The sequence below is a fragment of the Zootoca vivipara genome, chromosome 2 (genome assembly GCF_965207765.1).
Source record: "Zootoca vivipara chromosome 2, rZooViv2.hap1.1, whole genome shotgun sequence".
NCBI lineage: Eukaryota > Metazoa > Chordata > Lepidosauria > Squamata > Lacertidae > Zootoca > Zootoca vivipara.
This window is the reverse complement of record NC_142584.1, coordinates 81520929-81543092: the sequence shown is the minus strand read 5'-3', so window position 1 is coordinate 81543092 and position 22164 is coordinate 81520929. Positions and strand designations below refer to the sequence as shown.

At 47.7% G+C, this 22164-nt stretch overlaps 1 protein-coding gene across 6 annotated transcripts in view; it reads right to left on the bottom strand.

Moving 5' to 3' along the window:
* The window catches only part of COL7A1 (collagen type VII alpha 1 chain), a 119580-nt gene that overhangs the window by 46656 nt on the left and 50760 nt on the right, over positions 1-22164 (bottom strand). For all 6 annotated transcript variants that reach the window (XM_088662326.1, XM_088662329.1, XM_088662331.1 and 3 more), the window contains 33 exons: positions 20971-21024; positions 20527-20589; positions 19644-19703; positions 19377-19412; positions 19026-19070; positions 18210-18245; positions 17485-17529; positions 17217-17252; positions 16443-16478; positions 15845-15877; positions 15146-15217; positions 14334-14393; positions 13787-13822; positions 13227-13307; positions 12904-12939; positions 12664-12708; positions 11518-11589; positions 11385-11429; positions 10316-10342; positions 10194-10232; positions 9633-9713; positions 8644-8679; positions 8488-8523; positions 7234-7314; positions 6404-6439; positions 5863-5934; positions 5099-5143; positions 4876-4911; positions 4246-4281; positions 3321-3425; positions 2593-2628; positions 2141-2176; positions 1214-1261 (listed from right to left, as the gene is read on the bottom strand). In XM_088662326.1, the coding sequence (XP_088518452.1) occupies positions 1214-1261; positions 2141-2176; positions 2593-2628; positions 3321-3425; positions 4246-4281; positions 4876-4911; positions 5099-5143; positions 5863-5934; positions 6404-6439; positions 7234-7314; positions 8488-8523; positions 8644-8679; positions 9633-9713; positions 10194-10232; positions 10316-10342; positions 11385-11429; positions 11518-11589; positions 12664-12708; positions 12904-12939; positions 13227-13307; positions 13787-13822; positions 14334-14393; positions 15146-15217; positions 15845-15877; positions 16443-16478; positions 17217-17252; positions 17485-17529; positions 18210-18245; positions 19026-19070; positions 19377-19412; positions 19644-19703; positions 20527-20589; positions 20971-21024 (1641 nt within the window). The remainder of the gene's footprint in view (positions 1-1213; positions 1262-2140; positions 2177-2592; positions 2629-3320; positions 3426-4245; positions 4282-4875; positions 4912-5098; positions 5144-5862; positions 5935-6403; positions 6440-7233; positions 7315-8487; positions 8524-8643; positions 8680-9632; positions 9714-10193; positions 10233-10315; positions 10343-11384; positions 11430-11517; positions 11590-12663; positions 12709-12903; positions 12940-13226; positions 13308-13786; positions 13823-14333; positions 14394-15145; positions 15218-15844; positions 15878-16442; positions 16479-17216; positions 17253-17484; positions 17530-18209; positions 18246-19025; positions 19071-19376; positions 19413-19643; positions 19704-20526; positions 20590-20970; positions 21025-22164) is intronic.

The following is a 22164-nucleotide window of genomic DNA, read 5'->3' as shown; positions in this document are numbered from 1 at the left end:
ATGTTAAAGCCCCAATCAGTTCACTCCCCACTTCTTCCTCGCCATCCGTCCCTTTCACGCGTTGCCTTGACCCCGCAGCCCCCCTCCCTGGCCATCTTCCCCTAAGTGCAGCGCTGCTTCGTGAGCGCTGCAGCCGCACGCTCTCTGTGTGTGCGCGCGTCTCTTTCTTTCTCTCCCTGTGCGTCCGTCTCTCTCTGTGTGTGCGTGTGTGCGCGTGTCTCTCTCTCTCTCCCCCGTGCGTCTCTCTCTCTCTGTGTGTGTTTGTGTGCGTCTCTTTCTTTCTCTCCCCGTGCATCCGTCTCTGTGTGTGTGTGTGTGCGCGCGTCTCTCTCTCTCTCTCCCCCGTGCGTCTCTCTCTCTCTGTGTGCGCGCGTCTCTTTCTTTCTCTTCCTGTGCGTCCGTCTCTGTGTGTGTGTGTGTGCGCGCGCGTCTCTCTCTCTCCCCCCCGTGCGTCTCTCTGTGTGTGTGTTTGTGCGCGTCTCTTTCTTTCTCTCCCCCGTGCGTCTCTCTGTGTGTGTGTGTGCGCGCGTCTCTTTCTTTCTCTCCCTGTGCGTGTCTCTCTCTCTGTGTGTGTGTGTGTGTGTTTGCGCGCGCGCGTCTCCCCCCCCCCACAGAGAAAAGGTTCCACTTCGGCTCGTCATTCAGCCGCGCACGCGCGCCAGGGGCATGGGCCCAAGCCTCGTCCCCCTCGCGCTTCCCTCACAAGCATCTCGGAGCGGGACGGGTCACGGCCTCCCTCCTCATTCCTCGGCCGGCGTGAGAGAGCCCGGGGAGCAGAAGGATCCCAGGTTTAACCCCCAGGTACCCCCAAGTTTGAAATCCTGGAGAGCTGCTGCCAGCCTGGTTGACAGTAAAACCTGGATAGCACAGTAGGCTAGAGTGTGGTGTTTATAATGTGCGCGGAAGAGAGCACCGAGTGTCCTGAGCCAGTGGGACCCAGTTGTACCAGCACTTAAAAAAAAAGACACCCCCTGAAAATAAGCCACCGTGTGTTTTTTTGAGGAAAAAAAGTTATAAGACGGTGTCTTAAAAAAGGGGAAACACGGTACTTCCCTCCACGACTCAAGCCACAAGGCATATTTGGGAGAAGGCAAACACTGCTACCACCATCTCCCCCAGAGTCTATTGTTAATTTAAACAGAGAGCAAATCCGTACATGTGTCATGTCCCCCCACCAGGCCCTCAAGGTGAAAGAGCATGTCTGTTAACTCACCGGTGTTGTTCCAGGTTCACCTCTAAGCCCAGCTTCCCCTGGTCTTCCCTGTAAGTGATGGGGTGGGGGTGGGGAGAGAGAGAGAGAGAGAGAAGGAAAACAAAATAAGGCTCATTGTGTATAGCTATAGTACTCAATAGGTGCACATCACCATGTAACAGCCCCCATCAATGGTCATTAGATTGCATTTCATGCGGGCAGAAGCCTCTGGTGTGTTGTGCATGACAATACCCCCATTAATATGCATTACTGCATGATATGTGGCCCTCATGTAGCTCAGTGCAGACTGGGGATGGTCTAGAACAGGGGTCCCCAAACTTACCTGGCTTTGGGCCGGATGCCCGCCGCGCTGATTGCGTGGTGGGCCGGAGGGTGGGGGAGCACGCGCGGGAACGCAGGAGCACGCGGCTGTGCGTGCCCATGTGCAAACGCTATTTCTGGCACACTCCCGACCTGGAAAGCGCTGGAAATAGCTTGTGCACATGTGCACAAGCTATTTCCGTGGCTTTTCCGGGTCAAAAGTCGGCAGCCGTGCCACACCGCGCCGGTAAGAGCGGGCAGCGGCAGGCGGGGGTCCCCAGGGGCCGCATAAAAGAGCCTCGGGGGCTGTAGTCTGGGGATCCCTGGTCTAGAACCCAAGTGATCTGGCCAATAAAGATTCCAGTAAGTCCTGGTTCAAATGTGCTTTGAGTCCCTTCCAAATCTACTCCTTCTCAAAGTGGGATGCGTATTTATTATCACAGTTTTACATGACAAAAGGAAAAGTGATTGCTGTGGCAGGTGGAGCTCACTGCAAACTGCAGCTAATAATAAGACAGGGATTCCACAAGACTAAGTCAACGACCCCTCTGCAAGGGGCTCCAACACTTGGGGCCGCCATGTCATTCTACTTTTTTCAGGTGCTTTGTGGCTTTAAGAGATACCCACCTGATCTCCTTTGGATCCGGGCTCCCCTCTGTCTCCCTGAAACACAAGCACACAAGGAGTTAGTACCGAAGAGAGAAATTCCGTTCTGACTAAGGGTGCAGAATACAGTAGGTCTCTGGCTCTACATGTAGCGTACTTTGGGTCTAGGGGCCTGGAGACATGCAACATGGATTGTAGCACACAGGGCAATATATCCTGCTACTGCCGGTAGGGATTCAGATATGCAGGGAACTCCAGTCCACAGCGTGCCTCCTTTGCAGCTACCTCGTTTATTTTCTGGCCATAAGCTCATCTGATGAGAGTAGCCATAGGAGATGCCCCATACTTTGAAGGCTGAGTTTTCAAATCCCAGGGAGAGTTCAGCTGATGTGGAGGCAAGTTTGCAATGTGCTAGCTATATTTTCTTACTCCGTCAAACTGTGTGCAAGTTTGTACAAGAAGGCTTTGCTTACCTTTTGTCCTGAAATCCCTGGGAGGCCTGGCATGCTCTGAAAACGGCAAGACAGTGGTGAGCAAAACAGCAACTAAGCAAGGACACTCAACACAAAGAATCCTTAACCACATGGGCTCTGCCGGGACTCCCATTATAAGGGATACCAGGGTTGGAGGCTGCAGACTCATATGTGTGCATGCTCACATATGCAAATACAGACAACTTCTCCCATTCTCTCTCTTACACACATTTTACTCTGCAACCAACAGAGCCAAGACTGCTGTGTGCAGTGACCTTGGCTGTTATCCTGGGGAGGGAGCTTCTTCCCCAGCAGCTCTAGTGAGCTATTAGGAGTGCAGGGACAGAATTCTTGACTGTATGGAGAACTTAAAAAGGCTTCCAACCCCTGTGGTCCCAAGGGAACAAAATCACTATCCATTGGACAGTGGCCTTGTCTGAATCAAGCATGCTGGGGTGGGGGAAGTTGAAGCCGCTCCCCCAGACCTCCCAATGTCTAACCAGCTAGGCAGTGAGGCGAAGTGGGCAAGGTTCCCCAGGACTTTGAAGCAGTGGTGCCCATTGGGAGGAGGTAGGGCAGAAGGCAGAGAGACCAACTGTGGCTTGCCTTTCACACTAAACAACACTAATTCTGCTCTCGGTTCAACATCCCGGGAGAGTCCGCCCTTTTCTGCTGGTGAAGTTGGCAAAAATAATGTGGTGCTTGTTATGCGTGAGGAGGCTACTCACCTGGCCTGGAGGACCAACTTGCCCTGGCACGCCAGGAACACCTGGTGGCCCAGGGGGGCCTGGAGGTCCAATGGTCCCTCGCTCTCCTTTCACACCTTCACGACCCTGCCAGCAAAGAACATATGCAGTAACATGTAATACAGAAGGAGGTGCCTTATACAGAGTCCATCTGGCTTCTCCTGACTGGCAGTGGCTCCGCAGGGTTTCTAAGCCCTGTTGCCTGAGGCCCTTTTCAGCTCATTGGTGCTGAGAATTCACTGGAGAGCCTTTATTTATTTACTATTATCATAACCAACAATCAGAACAGAAGCAGAAGACATCAAGAAGAGGTAGCAAGAATACACACCAAACGCCGTATTGATATTTTGCGTCAAAAGACTGGAACCTGAGTTATTCAATTAGATACCATTGAACTGAGAAATTTTCAGTTTTCAAATATTATTTAAACATTAAGTTTATTACAGAAATTGTATGGTTGCGTGTAATTTTGTTTTCCATGTTCACAATTGGTTTGTTAATAGGGGTTATTCTCATTACTGAATGGTATTGTTGGCCTGAGTTCTTGGTCTGATTCTTAGAGGTGGGGATACCGGCAAACCTGTTTTATGCTTATGATAATATTTCATTCTCGTTAATTATGCTGTTTTAAACGTGCATTTTATATCTGGCTTCCTTTAAGTACAGTAAATGTTTTCTTTTGAAATGTTTAATGTTTTAATTACGTTGCTTTGAATATATACTTCATAGCTGACGTTCTTCAGTAATGTTTTATTCTGGAATGTTTTATGTGGTGTTTTAATGTGCTGTAGCCTGCTGTGAGATTCTTTTCTTTAAAATATAAAGTTGTTTGGGAATAATAATAATAATAATAATAATAATAATAATAATAATAATAATACCACCTTTCAAAGGCAATGGTACTTACATCTCGGCCAGACGCTCCAGCTTCACCTTTGTCCCCCTGAACAGGAAAAATGAAAACAAGATTTTATCATTAAAATTACCATTGTGCAGTACAGACAGGATTGAGCCATGCCTTCCTACTCTTGTATTCCCTAAACAGAGAGCTCCAAGCTTCCTTGGATCCCTACACCTAGTAGCAGTCCAAGTGGTGGAGAGGTGCTGCACTCTCCAGACTCGTATCCCTGCAGCATACCCTGGGCAGGGCTGGGGTGGTGGCAAGGTCAGGGTTGTGGTGGGAGTGCCAGAATGCCTCTGCCCATGTACCCGCACTGTCCCAACCTCGTTGCCAACCTGCCTTGCTTCAGCCCAGTCCAGGTGAGCTGCAGCAACACCAATGTTGGAAGGGCAGCTCTGCCCCATCACACCGGCGGCTGCTGCCTTACACTCATCACTGCACAGCTCACTGACACTCTTAATGCAAACTGGCTGCTATGAGCTACAGCAGGATGGTGGTCATGCTGGAAATAATGGTACCCCTGATGAGGGGTTTGTTTCATCATAAAGCCCGCCCTGCTTTCTGATAGGCTGCAAGTAGGCTGGCTATCAGGAGGAGGTTTGGCTAACATACTAGGAAAACATATAGGGGATTTACCTTCCTCCCATCTTCTCCCGGAGTCCCATCTTCACCCTGGAAAATAAAATGTCACATCTATGTTACTGCTCCAAGGTCTGCTTAGAGACCAACTGCTCTGATCTTCCCATTTGCTGCAATATCTGATAAAAAGTGCTCTTTCAGTCACCCACACTTCCACCCCACCGATACAATCCCTTGCCTGTCAGGCCTGAAGGGGATGGGGGTCAGGCCCATCACTCACATTCTTCCCATTCAGCCCAGGTTTGCCGTCATCACCAGGCTTGCCCTGGAAAAGAAATGCAAGTTGTGAGCCAAGAGAGGGAACCGAGACACTGAACTGTCCAAGATCACCGTAAACAAAGTGGGATTTGAACCCACATCAACCGAGCACAAGATCACCCTTCATTCATTCTACCCTGGCTTTCATCCTTGAATGAAAAGAAGATTTAAACATAACAATGTCAAAAGGAGGAAGAGGAAAGGAGAACTTTCTGGCAGATGGTAAAATGTCCCAGTTTCTGTACGGGCCATGCTGCTCAGAGAATTGCATTTCAAGGCTGTGATTACATGATGTAAAACTGTGGGTTGGCCAAATGTTGGCTGGTAGGGTTGATGCGCTAATGACCAACGCAATCTGCACATTATGCTGCAGAAGGTTGCATTCAACCCAAAGCAATGCCAGGGTCGTCCGAAAGCACACCTTTCCTCCTTTCAAAAGAACTACGCACTTCCACCACCTGCCTCTTGGGTGCAGGACCAGTCTTGACTGTCCTTAAAAACAGCAACACTGTTTCTCTTTGATCGCCCTACAGACTCAATATTCCTCTTATCAAATCATGTAAAATGGACATACAGGTTGGGACACAGAAGAAGAGCAACTCCATAACAAGAGCCACTACAGGGAAGTATGATGTTGGGTGTGTATTATCAGGGATGAGCTGCACACTGCATGATACTATCAGTGGGTGCAAAATACCATCCTTCATCCTTAAGCACATTACTCACAGGCAATCCTGGAGGTCCTGGGGGGCCACTTGCTCCAGGAGGACCCTGCTCGCCACGCAGACCTGCGAGACCCTGTGAAAAGGGTGGGGAGGCGAAAAGGTGAGAGGTAGACCCCTGTTAGTCTGCAGAGCAGAAGAGAGACCCAACTCTTCATAAGATACCTGGTAGCTGAGATTAAGAAGTCTCTCACAGTGTGGAAAGAGAATGCCAAGCACCTGTAGGATGGTAAGACAACGGGACTCTATACAGACTGCACTATGATCAGCAAGAGGAAAATTAAATTAGACCAACTCCGTCACATCAGGGTTTCCTGTAGTCCCTGAAGACCACACTAAGGTGTTTAAGTGCTAATCACTAACAAGAAGAAAGGCCAGGAGCTGTGCTCAAACAGGTAAAGGAGATGGAGAAACAGGAAATGATGGACTTGCTGTAAGATTTCAGCTTCTAAGTAGCACCCCACTTTTGAAACAGGATTGCAAGAGAAAGTATCAGCATTTGAGCTCAAAACTCACATAGCCTGATGTGAGGTACCCATACTTACATCTCTGCCAGGATCACCCTGCTTCCCAGGATCACCCTAGGGAGAGAAATAAGATGTGGATGTGATCGAGAGCCAGGCATCCAGCAAACTTAGAATCTAGTGTGCAGGAGATACAACACCATTTTATTTATTTATTTCATGTCTAAGATGGTAAGATACTTTAAAAAAGCCCCAGAGGCAGGTATAATCACATCACTGTTATTTTATTTGCAACAACTAATATTTGCAACAACCCCCAATTTCTCTAAACATGGTGCTGGAGAGGCACAAAAGTCTTTTTTTCACAGAAACATCTCTCTCTCCCCTTACGATTAAAGTCAGGTCTGGTCCTAGAGCAAAACAAGAGGTTCATTTAGGACTCTATAAGAACACATTCACTACTTGAACCATTGTGTTTACTTCCCTTTTTAAGGTGACACAATGAGATCCAATGATGATCCAATAAAAACTAAATTAGGCTTGTTAAGGGGTGTACAAGCTTTCACATTACAAAGCTCTCAACACTAGACAGAATCACATTCTGCCTAATGAAGACTGCCGTGAAAGTCAAAGCTTTCTCCTGCGCCAACTAATCTGGTCCAATAAACACTCTGAGGACTTTTTCTAATTTGGGGCCTAAAGATCAGCCCCCAACAACCCAGTTTCCATATTATGGACATTATTGTGAAGGCGGACGGCAAATGCTACAAAATGGCTGCTTGTCCTAATCACTCTGTGCATATGGTCTTTGAAGCAGCTCATAGGACAATTGACTGGGCTAACAATGACACAGCACCACTGTGGCTTAGCTGTACCTGCAAATTGTATCTTTTACCAAGCACTACACTTACCCTTGGGCCTGCAGGTCCTGTTTGACCAGGCTTCCCATCTAACCCATTCCGGCCATCTTGTCCTGGAGGGCCTCGGTCGCCCTGGAGGAGAATTAAATGAGAGTGAGTGCCCAGTGTTCTGGAAGAATGGGAGCTGTGGGGAAAGTTTTGTATACTCTGGAACTCTGGGAAACCTCTAGCCCATGGGCTTAATTAAGCCTGTCAGACTTCTGAATTTGGTCCACAAAGCCATTTTGTGCAATCCACACCTACCCGTCAGTCACTCTGAGCGGCTTCGAACTGAATATTAAAACAGCATCAAACATTAAAAACTTCCCTAAACAGGGCCGCCTTCAGTTGTCTTCTAAAAGTAAAATAGTTGCTTATTGCCTTGACATCTGCTGGGAGGGCGTTCCACAGGGCAGGCACCACTACCGAGAAGGCCCTCTGCGTGTAACCTCACTTTTCGCAGTGAGGGAATCGCCAGAAGGCCCTCGGCACTGGACCTCAGTGTCTGGGCTGGACGATAGGGGTGGAGACGCTCCTTCAGGTATACAGGACCAAGGCCGTTTAGGGCTTTAAAAGTCAGCACCAACTCTTTGAATTGTGCTCGGAAACGTACTGGGAGCCAATGAAGCTCTGTTATCTCTGGTCTAAGCATTAAGTGCTATGATTGGAGACAAGAGATCCTTTATCTCCAGTCTTAGCACTAAGCGCCACAGCACTAAGACAAGACATTAGCTTATCTCCAATCTTAGCAGTGTGCTGCATAGCGCTAAAGTTAGAGATAGCCTCTGCCCGCTCTTTGACAGTTGTATCTCCGGAGATAATCCCCTGCACAGTCTTTAAAAGGCAGGAGGTGTGAAAAAGCCTCTGATGTTTAAGAGGCCATAGGCAGAGGCTTATCTGCAGTATTAGGGCTGTGGGACTTCTGCCACCATCTTTTACCACCGTTCATGATTTCAGTGGCTGCATAAAGCTCCTGAGGTACTGAGCACTATCAGAGATGGTGGTAGCAAGAACCACGAAAGCCCACTGCATTAGTGTATATTAGTTTTAGTTATTTTATAATTTCTCCATTTAAATCAAAAATTCGTTATCTGAAACAAAAATTGACATCAAAGAAAACCTCAGCTTTCTTTTTTAAAAAGTAAGCAAGCTGTTGCTATTGTGGATAGAAGTGGGTGCAGCATTTACTTGGGGGAATTATAAATTCAGCGGGCTTCCATGGTTCTCACCATCACCTCTAGCATATAGACGTCAGAGCTCTCTTACCTTCTCTCCCACAGGGCCTCGGTCTCCAGGATCACCCTGCAAAATGAAAGAGATGAGCACATGCTCGGTTCAAAGAACCACATAGAGCTGGGAATTAAGCTCTCCAGAAATCATACGGGGAGCAGGACACATCAAGGCAGAGAGAAAAAGACTTACACGAACTCCAGGGAGACCTCTGGAGCCTTCAATTCCCTGCAAGAGAGGAACAAAAAAAGAGGGTTTGAGAAGGGAGTGTTTGGCTGACGTTTAGACATTTTTAGGCCATTTAGGCCAACAGACCTTGTCTTTCCACCCAAGGGTTCTCAGTCATACAAATATAATAAAATGTGATAAATAAAACAGCAATATAATACACCCAGAAACAAGGGAGGTTAAAACATCAACAACAGCACTCCAGTTTAAAACCACTTCAAATGTATTTACAAGTCAGCTCGTGGGCCAGAGACTTGCCTAAATAAAAATGCCATTGACTCATAGCTGCCAAGTTATCCCTTTTTTACAGGGATTTTCCCTTATGCTGAATAGGCTTCCTCGCGAGAAAACGGAAAACTTGGCAGCTATGCATTGACTGCTGCTGGAAAATCATTAGAAGCAAGGCTAGCCAGGGCCCATTTGGCAAGGAGAAATACACCCTGGGAGCCACCTGCTATCCACTACTAAGTCACTTACCCCTGATATTATGCCTCATTGCTACACCTGCTACACATTGCTACTCTCTAAGGCATGATGATGACCTTTTGCTTTGATGAACTAACCTTTCCAACTCAAAGCAATGTACAGAGAAAACCATAAACACAAGTGGCCAACATGGCACCTACAGGCACCCAATTGCCCCCACAGGCCTTCCCTGGCCCCCACAGTGGTTTTCTCCTGTTGAAATTGGAAGAAGCACTCTGCTGTAGCCAATAGAACAGATTGTGGTGTGTGGTTTCTCCAGATATAGATGAGACACAGACCCCAAAAAGTTCAGCAATCCCTGCCGTAAACAACAGGAGATGAACCCATTCCAACCCTAAAGACCTGCCCTTCATCCCCTTTATGTCCAAAGCTTGTTTCTTCTCTAATAGCTGCTCTACATTGCCTCAGTCTTAGCTTGATGAGGTTTTGGGCATCCTCAGATATAACTCCAATGAACTGGCACCTACTCGTTCTCCTGGCAGGCCAGGTAAACCAGCATCTCCTTTGACACCTTTCATTCCATCCTCTCCAGGGTCCCCTGGCTCCCCCTGTAAAGGAAACAGTGGTGCAGTGGATGAAGAAACAACAATGGCATGCCCTCGCTTCTCATTAACCAATATCCACAGAACGGTTTCTGAAGAATGCCCAAGGGTGAATGATTTCTCTGTGGGCCAGACTGGGCATGATGCTCAAATGCCCATAAGGGATTTCCTCCCTGTGTAAAGAGCATAGGATTGCAGGATGGGGGGGGAGAGGGTTAATTACCCCCCTACACCTCCTGTGATCTTGATTATTTATCAGCTCTCCCCCCCTGATTCTATTTGCATTTATTTTATGAAAAACACCCTCCATGCTAAATGCAAAGACATGCAATGTTATGTCTAATTTAGCCCTTAAGCAGCATCTTTTTGCATGACATACTGTTGGGATTCCCGCTCCCACCAAGAATGCCTGCAGTCCAGAGCCTGCCATCTTCCCACAGTTCCCAGCAGGTGGGGCGTATGGGATCTTGGAGCCAGATTACTCACCTTCTCGCCTTTTTGCCCTCCTCCTCCTCCAGGTCCAACCTGCAGAGCGGAAAATAGGAGTTAGACACTTAGAGGAGTCTAAAGCAAAATACTGCCTCTGGGGAGGGAAATGTGGAACTTACTGTCTGGCCTGGGGGTCCTGGCTGACCCTGCAAGGGGAAGGGGGTAAGTGGGAAGAAGAAAAGAAAACAAAGATTCAACACTATGTCCCAGGGGAGAGCGAAGGTAAACATCACATTTGTTAGAAAGGAGGACAGGGAGTCCCTTGACACACACTATAAAATGCACACATTCCTCTATCTCCACCTGGCATTGTGAGGGCTCCAGGTTTCTTTCAGAGAGGTAATGCTGGACATGTAGTCAAGAAGTTCAGAGATGGCCAGCTAGTTCAGCCTCCTCTGCCTGGATGATTAATGGCATTCTTCCATGGTAGGATTTTAGGAAGCTTTCCCAGGTGATTTCCCATCTGGGCACTGATCAAATATTGAACCCCAGCAAGGCTGCTGCATCATTAGCTTTCAGAGTCATTTCCCTGGGAGGCAGGCTGCCAACTCCAGCATCAGCATATGAAGAATACGAAGCACCCATTGCCAGGATTTGCCCTTATTAGTGTAATGTGAAGAAGTGCGACAGCAGGTTTCATCTCCAGTGCCAAAAACCTTTGGATGTGACCACAAACAGATGGCATTGGAGGTTGCCACACTGAGCACACAAGGAAACAGAAAGGAGCCAGAACTTGAGCTTGGGGGCAGAGGAGACTCGGCTTGCCAGTGTGGACACAAGGAAGGGAAACAGATTTGAACGAGGAGTGCGGAGAGCAAAAGCCAGCCCCTGCAAGGGCACTGCTGGGAGGTTTCGAATGTTCACTACATCTATTTTATACAAGAATCTGTGTGTCTGGAAGTTCCCATGGTCAGGAAGAAACATGGAGGCAGCTTGCTGTTGTAATAATACTAATACTACGTAATTTTATTTGTACCCCATCCATCTGATTGGTTGCCCCAGGCATTCTGGATGGCTCTGTATTAAGATAATATGTTTGTTTTGCAGCCTTGTTTGGTGTTAGTAACCATGCACCTGTCCGTTCTCATCTGGAGCCCCAACTGCAAGGTCTAGGCCTCTGGGCAAGATCTCAAGCAGACGACATAGAATGGCTAGAGCAGCCGATAGTGGGAAAAGCACACTACTCACAGGATCGCCTCGGTCGCCCTTTGACCCTGGTGCTCCAGGACTGCCCTGCAAAGGGAAGAAGCAACATTGTAAATGCAAGCTTGGAGTGGGTGGGTGCTGCAACCGAGTCAGGGGGTACAAAATGGGCTCTTACATTTCTCCCGTCTTCACCTGGGTCGCCTTGGTCCCCCTTCTCGCCAGCAAGCCCTCGGCTTCCTGGCAGACCCTGTGATGTGAAAAAGAAATGAAAATCAGAACATTATCAGGTAGCCAATAACACACTGGGATACCACAATGCCTGGGGCATTGCCTTGTGGAACTGGCTAGTTGGAGGGAGGCTGGACGGGGAAACTAGTCAGTGGAAGGGGGCAATCAGAGGGCCGAGGAATTCAATGCTGTGATGAAAAGGAAATTCTCCAACTTCGTCTAAGGAACAAGGAGGATCAATAGATTCCAAACCTTCAGGCTGCAGGCCACCCCCCCCCCGAACACCACCAATCAGCACTGCTTATGCTAGTGGTTTTCAACTAGTGTGGCATGGCAACTTGGGGTGCCTTGAATGATGGTCAGGGGGGGTGCTGCAGGCAACACTGGCCTCTGTCCCTCTTTCATTGCCTCCCTTCCTCTGATGCCCTCTTGCCTCCCAAAGGCTTGCACAGCTGTTTGTTGCAGCAGCCCTGGCTACAAGCTCCCCAGGCAAATGGTGCCTCTGGGGCTGGCCAGAGGGTGCTTCCCAGGCCCCTGTGGGGCAGTATGAGGACACACCTCTCTTTGGGGCAGGGAAGCAGCTCAGAGACCAGGGGCATCACCTGCGGCTGCCCAGAGGACTCCCAAGGAGAGGGGAGAAAAGAGTAGGCTGAGGGAACACTCCACAAGAAAGGGTGTTTGAAAAAGGGTGAGAGGCTGCCAGCTCTGCAGGCAAGGGGTGACACAACTGGGCTCCTGAGCCCCACAGGGGTGCCGCAGAAAGAATGTAGTTGGTCAAGGGGGCCGTGGACTCAAAAAGGCTGAAAACCTCTGGCTTATGCTAATATGTCAACCTTCCAGGCTAGGCCCATACAAGAAGCAAAAGACTGCCCAGCAGCTCTTCTGCAATGCCAAAGCCCAGGCTCAATGGACAGAGTTTTATGCTGTGACACCAAAGGGATGGCAAGTCAGTGCTGGCAAGTCATCTCATCCACACTCCCCTGCTTCAGTGTTTACAGCATCCTGCATCTATGTCTCCATGACTTTTCTTAGAAATAACTCCCAACTTCATGCCACACATCACCCGCTTGGGCAGTGCTTCCACTGCACTTACCCGCAGACCCCTCTCTCCAGGTTTCCCCGGTAGACCTGGCTCACCCTTGGGAGAGAAAGAAAATGAGAGAGGGCTAAGTACTTGAAGATGATTTTTGGTATTGCATACATTACGTGTAGGCTATATTTAAAGAAATGGACAGTTGGTGGAATATAAATCTCTTATTTTGCCTTTGGTAAGTAAAAGAAAAAGTAGGAACATCAGAGTGGGCAGGTGGCAAATTGAGACGCTCTTACTTACTGGGGCTCCTTCCTCTCCTTTGTCACCTCTTTCACCCTAGAAGCAAAGAATCCACAGCAGAGAAGTTGTTTCCATCCTTCTTATTATCACCAAAATACAAGCACACTTTCAACAGGCCCTGTGTTAAAGGCTAAGTACCCTCAAATGAATCTACTTGTTAAGTATGCTCATGCCTTGCCCTGTTGTAATCTAAAGCAACAGGCCAGCAGTATGGTCACCATACAAATGCATGGCTAAAAAAAGAGTTGGTTCTTAAAATGCAAGTTTAGGCTAAAAGTAGATCCCAGGTCTGAAAAAGCCGAAGTCTCTTTTCTCTTACTTACCTCTTTTCCTCTCTGTCCGGTCTGTCCAGTAAGTCCAGGTCTTCCTGGTTCTCCTCTCTCACCTGGGTCTCCTGGTTCACCCTAAGCAAGAGAACCATTGGCCAAGGAAATGAACATGGCATCAATACAAATAATGCAGGATCCTAAAGGAGCCCCAAACTGACCGCCAGGCACTGGGACACTCTCTGAGAAGGCTAAAAGGTGCTTCTACCCCCAACGCCTACTCAGCCTGCACAGAACCACTCTCTCAGAGCCAGGATAATGGGTTGGACTTGAACTGGGGAGGTTGAGATTCCTGCTCTGCTATGAAGCTCACTGGCTGGGATTCTAGCTCCCAGCCCCAGCCAGCATGAGCAATGCTGAAGAATTATCTGAGTTGTCATCCAGCAACATCTGGAGGTTCACTGGTTCCTTATTCCCACGTTACATACTCTCTCTCTCTCTCTCTCTCTCTCTCTCACACACACACACACACACATTATAATGATGCAAACGCCACTTGTCTAGCCCAGACTTCATCAACACCCTTTTGCTCCCTTCAGCCAAAGCACAATAATTACCTTTGCACCTGTCTTGCCAGTCAAACCAACTATCCCCTGTTTTGAAAGGGAAGAAGCAGGTAATTAATACGGTTCTATGTCACTCAGGAAAGCAGAGGCTCCTACAGAGGGCGAGGTCACATTTTCTTTCAGATAAAACAAAATAAAATAAAAATTCATTCCGGTAGCACCTTAGAAACCAACTAAGTTTGTTCTTGGTATGAGCTTTCTTGTGCATGCACACTTCTTCAGATACCCTTACTTTCAGATAAGTAAGGGTTAACATCATGGGGGGAAATAAATCTTCTTCGGGTGCACAGTCCTAACCCTTTCCCCATGAATATATGGCAGGCTGAGCAGACATGCCTCACATCTGCTGCTTGTGCAAATGCTGGCAAGCTTTGAAACTACTGGAGGAGGCACTGCACAGACACCAGCCCATTGGGTCAAATCAAAGAGCAGAGGCTGAAGAGATCCCTCTTCTTCAAAGTAAAGAGGGGGACTAACAGAGCCCGGGTGCACAGCTGGTTGCCTGAACACAGATCCAGGAAATTAGGATAGGACTCACCCTGTCCCCTTGCTCTCCTTTTGGACCAGGTGAGCCTGGGACACCAAGTCCAGGCGGCCCCTAAAAGGAAAAACAAAGCCATGTCAGGATAAAAGCCAGTTGAGGGGATGTGATGTATGTATTCCCCCATGTAACACATGCACACTGATTTCACATTGTATTTACTCTAAAGTTCCACAACACATATTAATAAGATTTGCGCAAGTTGGTCCTGCTATATGGAAAGATGGGATTTCATGAACTGTAGCAGTGAACTACAGTACCTTTTTATCAAATGGTCATAAAAAAAGAGTGTTTCAACCATTAGTCAGATCTTGCTCAACTGGATGGGCACAGTCATCATTAATCATCTCAAACGGTACGGGTTTGAAGTAGAGCCTGGCAAAATGTTTTGTGGAATGGAGGAAGAAATCCATCTTTCGTTCTTGGATTTGGCTGGACAGGCAGCAGGTGGAAGGAGCTCTGTAACCTCCACCAAGGATGAACCACCATCCTGCTCTGCCCAGCTTCCTGCCACCAAAACAACGAGTAAATTTTGCAGCTTTCTCTAGCTTGGCCTTATAGCATCTGCCTTCCTCATAGGTGGCCACACAAATCTACTATGATTGTTATTTAACGGATTTCTAGCCCGCCTTTACTTCTCAGAGTAAAGTTGTTAGGCTTCTGTCCAGAAATCTATGTAATCCCTGACAAAGTTTGTAGCAGTGAGCATCTCAGTTTGGCTTGAAATCCGGACTCTGGAGTCAAAAGAATCAGGTTCTGCACGCTGCATCGTCACACCCGGCAAGCGCTGAGACATCTTGAGCACTTACACGCTCTCCTTTGCTCCCGGCATCTCCTCTGGGTCCAGGTGGCCCCTCTGGTCCTACAAGGCCCCTCTCCCCCTAAAGAAAGAAGATAGCAACACAGCTTCAGCAGGTAATACTGGCGATTTCTTGCTTCCCATACTATTAATGGAGATGAGCACTGCTGTTTTGTAAGACGCTACCAAAACTGAGGGGACCCAGGTGGCGCTGTGGTTAAACCACTGAGCCTAGGGCTTGCTGATCAGAAGGTCGGCGGTTCGAATCCCTGTGAAGGGGTGAGCTCCCGTTGCTTGGTCCCAGCTCCTGCCAACCTAGCAGTTTGAAAGCACGTCAAAATGCAAGTAGATAAATAGGAACCGCTACAGCGGGAAGGTAAACGGCGTTTCCATGTGCTGCTCTGGTTCGCCAGAAGCGGCTTTGTCATGCTGGCCACATGACCTGGAATCTCTACGCCGGCTCCCTCAGCCAATAATGCGAGATGAGCGTGCAACCCCAGAGTCAGTCACGACTGGACCTAATGGTCAGGGGTCCCTTTACCAAAACTGAGGGATGAAACCACCAGAAAAAAAGAAGAGAGTGCCACAACAGTGGGCTTGAAATAATTCACAGTGGTTTTCTCCAAGAGAGTAAACAGGGTTGTTTCTAAGCTACGCTGCCTATTCTGCAAGTCCCTACTGAGAGGCAGATTTGTTTCCATGCTGTTACCTTGTCTCCTTTGATTCCTGACAGACTGGAAGCCTAGAAGAGACACACAAGGGAAGAACCTGCTGAGTATAATTTTGACAGTATCAACCCAGGGAAAGGGACTTCCTACCCACTGGTTGCAAGCTGTGTGCAAAGCAGGAAGGGAGGCCGGGACCTGCCCACTTCAGGGTGAAGAGGTGATGAAGCTTTCCACCTGCCCATTAGCTGTGCAAGGTGGTGAAGGGGTGCAGGGGGCATAAAAAGCCTCCCGTCTGTATTCCATCAATGCAACAACCAAGGTACCTCTGTGGGATGCTATATGCACATTCTCACACATGGCACACAACATTATTTCTAGTTACCCAATTTGCTTGCGGTATGTCTGAGTAGCTACGTAATGTGAAGGTGAAAATACCTCGAGGAGAGGGGATGAGAGATTATACATTGGCCACCCTTTCCAGCCCAGGAATAAAACCACCAGCAGGGTTGGGGGATGGGGAGGGGGGGGTTAGGGAAGAGAGCTAGGATGAGTTTGGAAAGGTTTTCACCAAACAGTCGCACAAAAATATGCGGTAGTCATTCATGTGCAACTATGTGGGTTCAACCAAGGGGCACTTACTGGTTTCCCGGGTAGTCCAGGTTCCCCTGGGTCTCCCTGTGGAAGGAAGAGACACAGGAAGAAGGTTCAGAAAGTATAGCAAAAATAGCAAAACCCTTTTAGAAGGGTTTCATTCGGACCAGGGACTTCATTGGCACCAGACCAAGTGATGCAACTTCAATACCCCACTTGTCTCACACTAGTGGGAGCCAGCACCCCAGGAGCCAAGAAACCATGAGAGATATTATGAGGTGGCTGAAAGAGCAGAATTTAACCAATATCTGCAATTAGTCGCACAGAAAACAGCTCAGTTCTCACTCTTCAGTGAACTTGTCAAGCTTTCTTTGACTAGGAGAACCAACCAGGCATTCTGAATTCTGAATGCTGTGAGCCAGGCCTATGTGGCTCATGTCCAGCTGTCTCCCAAGGGCTTGATGAGCCTCAGTTTTCCTGCTTGCCTAGAACTACAAAAGCAAGGGGGTCGCAATGAATCTGGCAAGCCACATGGTTACATTTCTACCCAGCCTCCGAAAGGAGACCAGCCCAGGAATTCAGATCAGCAGGGCAGGCCTTGTGGGTAATCTGGCTGCCCTCAGAGGTCTGTGGGACAGTGACTAGGTTCTGGAACCCCCGACCTCAGGGTGTGTGTGCCTAACTCCAACTTTAGGCATATTCAGAAGACATGCAAAGACTTTTTACCCCTAATTTTGGAAACATTTGATTACTGTTCATCCTATGTTAATTATTTCACTCGTCGTATTGTTTTAGTTGTTCGTTATTTTAAAGAGTCCTTACCCTTTCTCCTCGAAGGCCAGGCGGCCCTTGCAAGCCCTGTTCCAAAAAAATCAAAGGGAAACATATTCATCATAAATATGGCAACACCCATGGATCTCACCCTGGCAATACCAGTTGCGCTTGCAGTAGTACTAACTACATTCTGGAGTAGCCAGGTGAGCATATACAGAGGGGTCAAATCACCAGTTGGTTCCTATCTAAATGCTGGTTCCCGTCTAGATTCTCCCGCAGGGTCAGCTACCGAGCCTAAGGGGAGACCCATACTTACATCTCTGCCAGATGGACCTGGACGACCTGCAGGTCCTTGCTCTCCCTGGAACAAGGGAAAACGGGGAAGTTAGTAGGGCCAAGGAGAGTATTTGCACCAGTGCAGGGAAGTTGTTAGCAGGTGGTTCAAATGATCCAAGTCCTGGATCTTTTGTGCTGGGCTCTAGATTTCTTGCCTCTCCCCCACTTCTTTTAAACTCTTAATTTTTTTAAAGAAAAAATCCCTTTGTTTAGAGGACAGCTAGGCTTTAATCAATCAGAGGCCTACATTTGTGTATGCTACATTGTGTATGCTACATTTAGCATACACAAATTTTATGCAGATTTGTAGAATTGAAGTACCTAGCAATATCCCTGCAATGGAGTCTGGACAACACTCAGATTCACCACTGAGGTCTAAGAACAGAACAGCTCTTCAACAGCAGCTCCTTTCTGCAAGTCCCTTTTCCCTCATTGTCAGGGTGGTGTACACAGGCTTCTCCCCAGTTTATCACCAGAATGTGCTTGAGAAGCAGGTTAAGATGAGAAACACTAAGAACTTAAGGAACAGGGATTTGAGCCAGGTTTCCCTGGTCTAGGCCAAACAGTTTATCCACTAATTAATTTTGATGCATTAATTATTATGAATTATCTATACCACACCAGCTCTCCCAGAGAGGGAATTCCTTTGAGCTTAGAATCTACTGAGCCCCCAGGTACAGCAGGGCTACTCTTGAATGAAAGTACCTTCTCTCCTTCAGGGCCAGGTAATCCACGGTCTCCCTACAAGGGAAAAGGAAATGAGAAAATTAGTATATGTCTGGCAGATTAAGGAGCCATAGAGTGTTCTGGAAAAAACTGTCTTCTTGAGAGGAGCCAATGTCCAGTCTTTTTTGTGTGGATATGCTTCCGTTAGAACAAGGATACAGAATGCAGGTGGCTTCCATGCAGAGGTGCGCAACCATCACTATGTCTGCATTACCCCTTCTGGGGACTCCTCAACCCAGATCCAAGCTTTTCCAGGTGGGGAGAGGATCCGAGGACAGAATCCCAAGGCAAATACTGGAAGCTCCTCCTATACACAGGCACCTCACACAACACCTTACAATGTTACCTGCACACCGCCAGCATACGCAAAGCCTGTTTGGAACAAAGCGGTACTGTTGACTCAGCTGATTCCCACAGGTGTGTTCACCTCTCGATGACTACAGCACCAAAGCGGGCGATGCATGTGTGAAAACAGCATCCCAAATCATACACCACAGAAAGGGCTTTCATATCGCTCTGTTTGAAAGGAGGCAGTTGACACATTAAAGCGTCAAGGGCTATGTACAAAGCGATGCGACACCAAGTGATGGACACACATTTGTGAATCAGTTTTTGACTGATATGCGGCTGATTCATTACACATGAATGCACGTCACTTGATGTCTCATCACGTAATACGCAGCAGCTGCCCAAACCAAGTTGCTGGTTATCTTCCATCTCTGCAAAGAAATCTTGGCTCAACAAGATCCTGCCTCCATCTGTACAATATAGTCACCTTTTCCAACCAGAGCTCACCTTCTCGGCTGGTGGTCCAATCTCACCAGGCTGCCCTCGGTCTCCCTGTCGCAAAAATAGTGGGTGTATTAGCCGCATTTAAGGGTGCAAGTGATTCAACAAAGGATGAGGGTGCCAGTGTGGATGAAGGGGCCCATTACAAAGCAACCAAGGAGTTTCTAACCTCTATCATTGTTGAGGGGGGTTGAATTAAGAGTTTCCTGTGAAGAAAAAGCAACCCTGCATACCAAAGGACTAGGCTGGGCCTACTGCAGAGTATTCTCTGAATGGCTGACAGCAAATGGAAAGAGTCAATGAGAGACACGCTGTGGCCCTAATTCTAGAACACTTCAGTGCTTTGAAAGTACCTACCTTGCTTCCCTGTTCACCTGGAGGTCCTCTAGGGCCCTAAAGACAAAGCAAGAGCATTTTACTTGGTAAGTGAGGAATCTGCCACGTGACTCACATTATCTCTCAAGGAAACTTGTGCCTATTTCCCCAGACAGCGTGGACACTGTTGGAACTGTTCAATCTTTTGCTGAGGCTCTTCCTCTTGAGAATGAAACTAATAATCTAGTTTTCATAGGCTCTAAATCCCATCAGGACATAGCAGGAATTTCTTTTCTCTCAAAAACTCACTCGATCTCCTGGGTCTCCAGGCCGTCCAGGTGGTCCAGGAAAACCTTCTTCTCCATCCCCCTTTGGACACAAAGCAAATAAGTTATTACCCGTAAGAAATAAAAGTCCTATCCCTGCCTTTGGGTCGCATGTGATGAAGGGTAGGGCTAGAAATATTTTAAATAAACACCCATGAAATTCAAGTAGGCTATAGGGAACTGAGGGGTTAAAAGCAAGAAGTATACCTGCATCGCAAACTAATTCACATCTGTACAACTCTTGTGTTAACTGTCTCAGACGTGTCTGTGCAGAAGCAGGGATAAAGCAGGTTTCTGCTTTGTCAGGGCATTGAGAAATGGTAGAGGAATACTAAATTATGTTCACCTACTAGCTGCTTGCTCTCAAAGTCATTGAGCAGATAGATGCATACCTGCCAAGTCTCCCGCTGAAAAATGCAGGATCAGCAGCAGCGCGGCACCGGAAATTGCATAGAAGCAACTTCCGGGGCCGCTTTTCCCATGTGTGGGCACCGGAAATCTGGCAAAGCGGCACCGGAAGTCCCTTCTACGCATGCCCGGCAGCCCTCTTGGTGGTGGCCGCATGGCGGCGGCCATCTTGGTGGTGGCCACATGGCGGCGGCCATCTTGGTCACGGCCGCCACCATGCGGCCACCACCAAGATGGCCACCGGGCATGCGTAGAAGCGACTTCCGGTGCCGCTCTCCTGATATCCGGTGCCCACACATGGGAAGAGCGCCACCCAAAATGGAGGCTCCCTGGCAGGTAGGAAATCCGGGGGATTTATGGGATTTTTTTCCAGGAGAACAGCAGGAAACGGATTTAAATCCGGGGGTTTCCCGTGAAAAACGGGATACTTGGCAGCTAAGGATAGATAGTCATCTTACCTTGTCTCCTTTCTGTCCTGCGAGCCCAGGAGGTCCTCTTGGCCCAGGATCTCCTGGCACACCCTAGAGCACAAAAGGCAACACAAAAGATCTTATGTCCTTTGCAGTTCATATAGTATTCATATATGGGGATTCAGATGCCGTCCCTTGAAGAAGAGCTGCAGATATATCACATTTTCCCAGCAATCAGAACTCAACATTTCCCCCCAATATGTCACTATGCATTTGAATCCTGTAATCTTTGACAATTTTAAACTTCCCTCAGCAATAACTGTCCAATGCTCCTGGACAATGTTAGCCTCACCTCTACAAACTTCTCACAGCCCCATTCTAGTATTCCTCAAGAAATGCTCACATCCACATCTATAAACACTGCATTTGCCCATGTGCTCTAATCCTCTCTTGTTGTCCTCTATCCAAAAGAATGGCAAAGGATATACTCACTGGGGAACCTGGTTCTCCTCTGACCACACCCCCATCTCCTGATCCAGGAGGGCCCTAGAAAGACAACCAAAATGAGACTCTGGACAGCTACAACACTGCAATCACAATTTCGGCACAGCACAATATTACATAGGGAACAGAGGACACATTGTGCAACCAGTTACAAGCATGGTCATCTCAGCACAATACAGCTAACTTGAAGACTGACCCATCCATAATCCTGGAACAGGAAGATTGTTCTGTATAAAACATAGGTAAAGCTTATTTCGAATGGCTGTGATGTTCAAAGAAGAGCAGTTCAAATTGTAAATAGATGCAAATAATAGTTACTGAGGTTGTGCCCAGATGTATATAATTTAAGCAGGAAGCCCATCTGAGAACGGCAGTAACCCCAGCTTAGAAAGATGTACAATTTTCTCTTAAGCTTAGATGTAAGAGAATTTTCCCATTAAATTTCATTTCTGAATTCATTTTGTGCAGTTAAAGCTTTGCAGCCTGAAATCTGTGCCTGAGCTTTACTAAACCTTTCCTAATAGAACAAACAGACTGTTTCTAAGTAGATGTATGGGCAAATCTGTGTTCTTCCATAGCTCCTAGCACAACTGAAAGGAAGTGAACGTAAGCAGATAAGAAACGATGGTGGAGAACGAAACACTAGGAGATTGGCCAAGTGTAGTAATTGCACTAAATCCCAGGTCAAGAAGAGAACAAAACAATCAGCATACATAACTGAGAGCAGACATTGGCAGACCACTAATACACAGAGCAGTTAGTCAGAAGGCAATGAAGACACCAAAATATCTTTATAGGTATGCATATGAGAATGTTGGGGTGGGCCAGTCAGAAGACCCAAAAAATATATGAGTCAATGTGAGGGGGGTGGGAGAGAGCTACTGAGCTTACCTTGAAGTGGTGGTGGTGGGGGGAGAGAATATACAAACCATGAGATAATCAGGTGAGCTGAACACATATAGAATAAATGGAGGGCTGGAGGAGACAGGGCCACCCATGGTCTACAAATATACTTGATGATACAGCTCCTTTAATTAAGGCTAAATAATTGTGCAAAAGGAAAAAGGGGGGGAAATTGCTATGGGTACCAGTATGCCAATATAGGATGTCTCTGCACAAGGGGAGGGAAAAGAAGACCTTTAGCTCTCTTCCAGCTCTCCCATTCACAATCACAAACAAAAC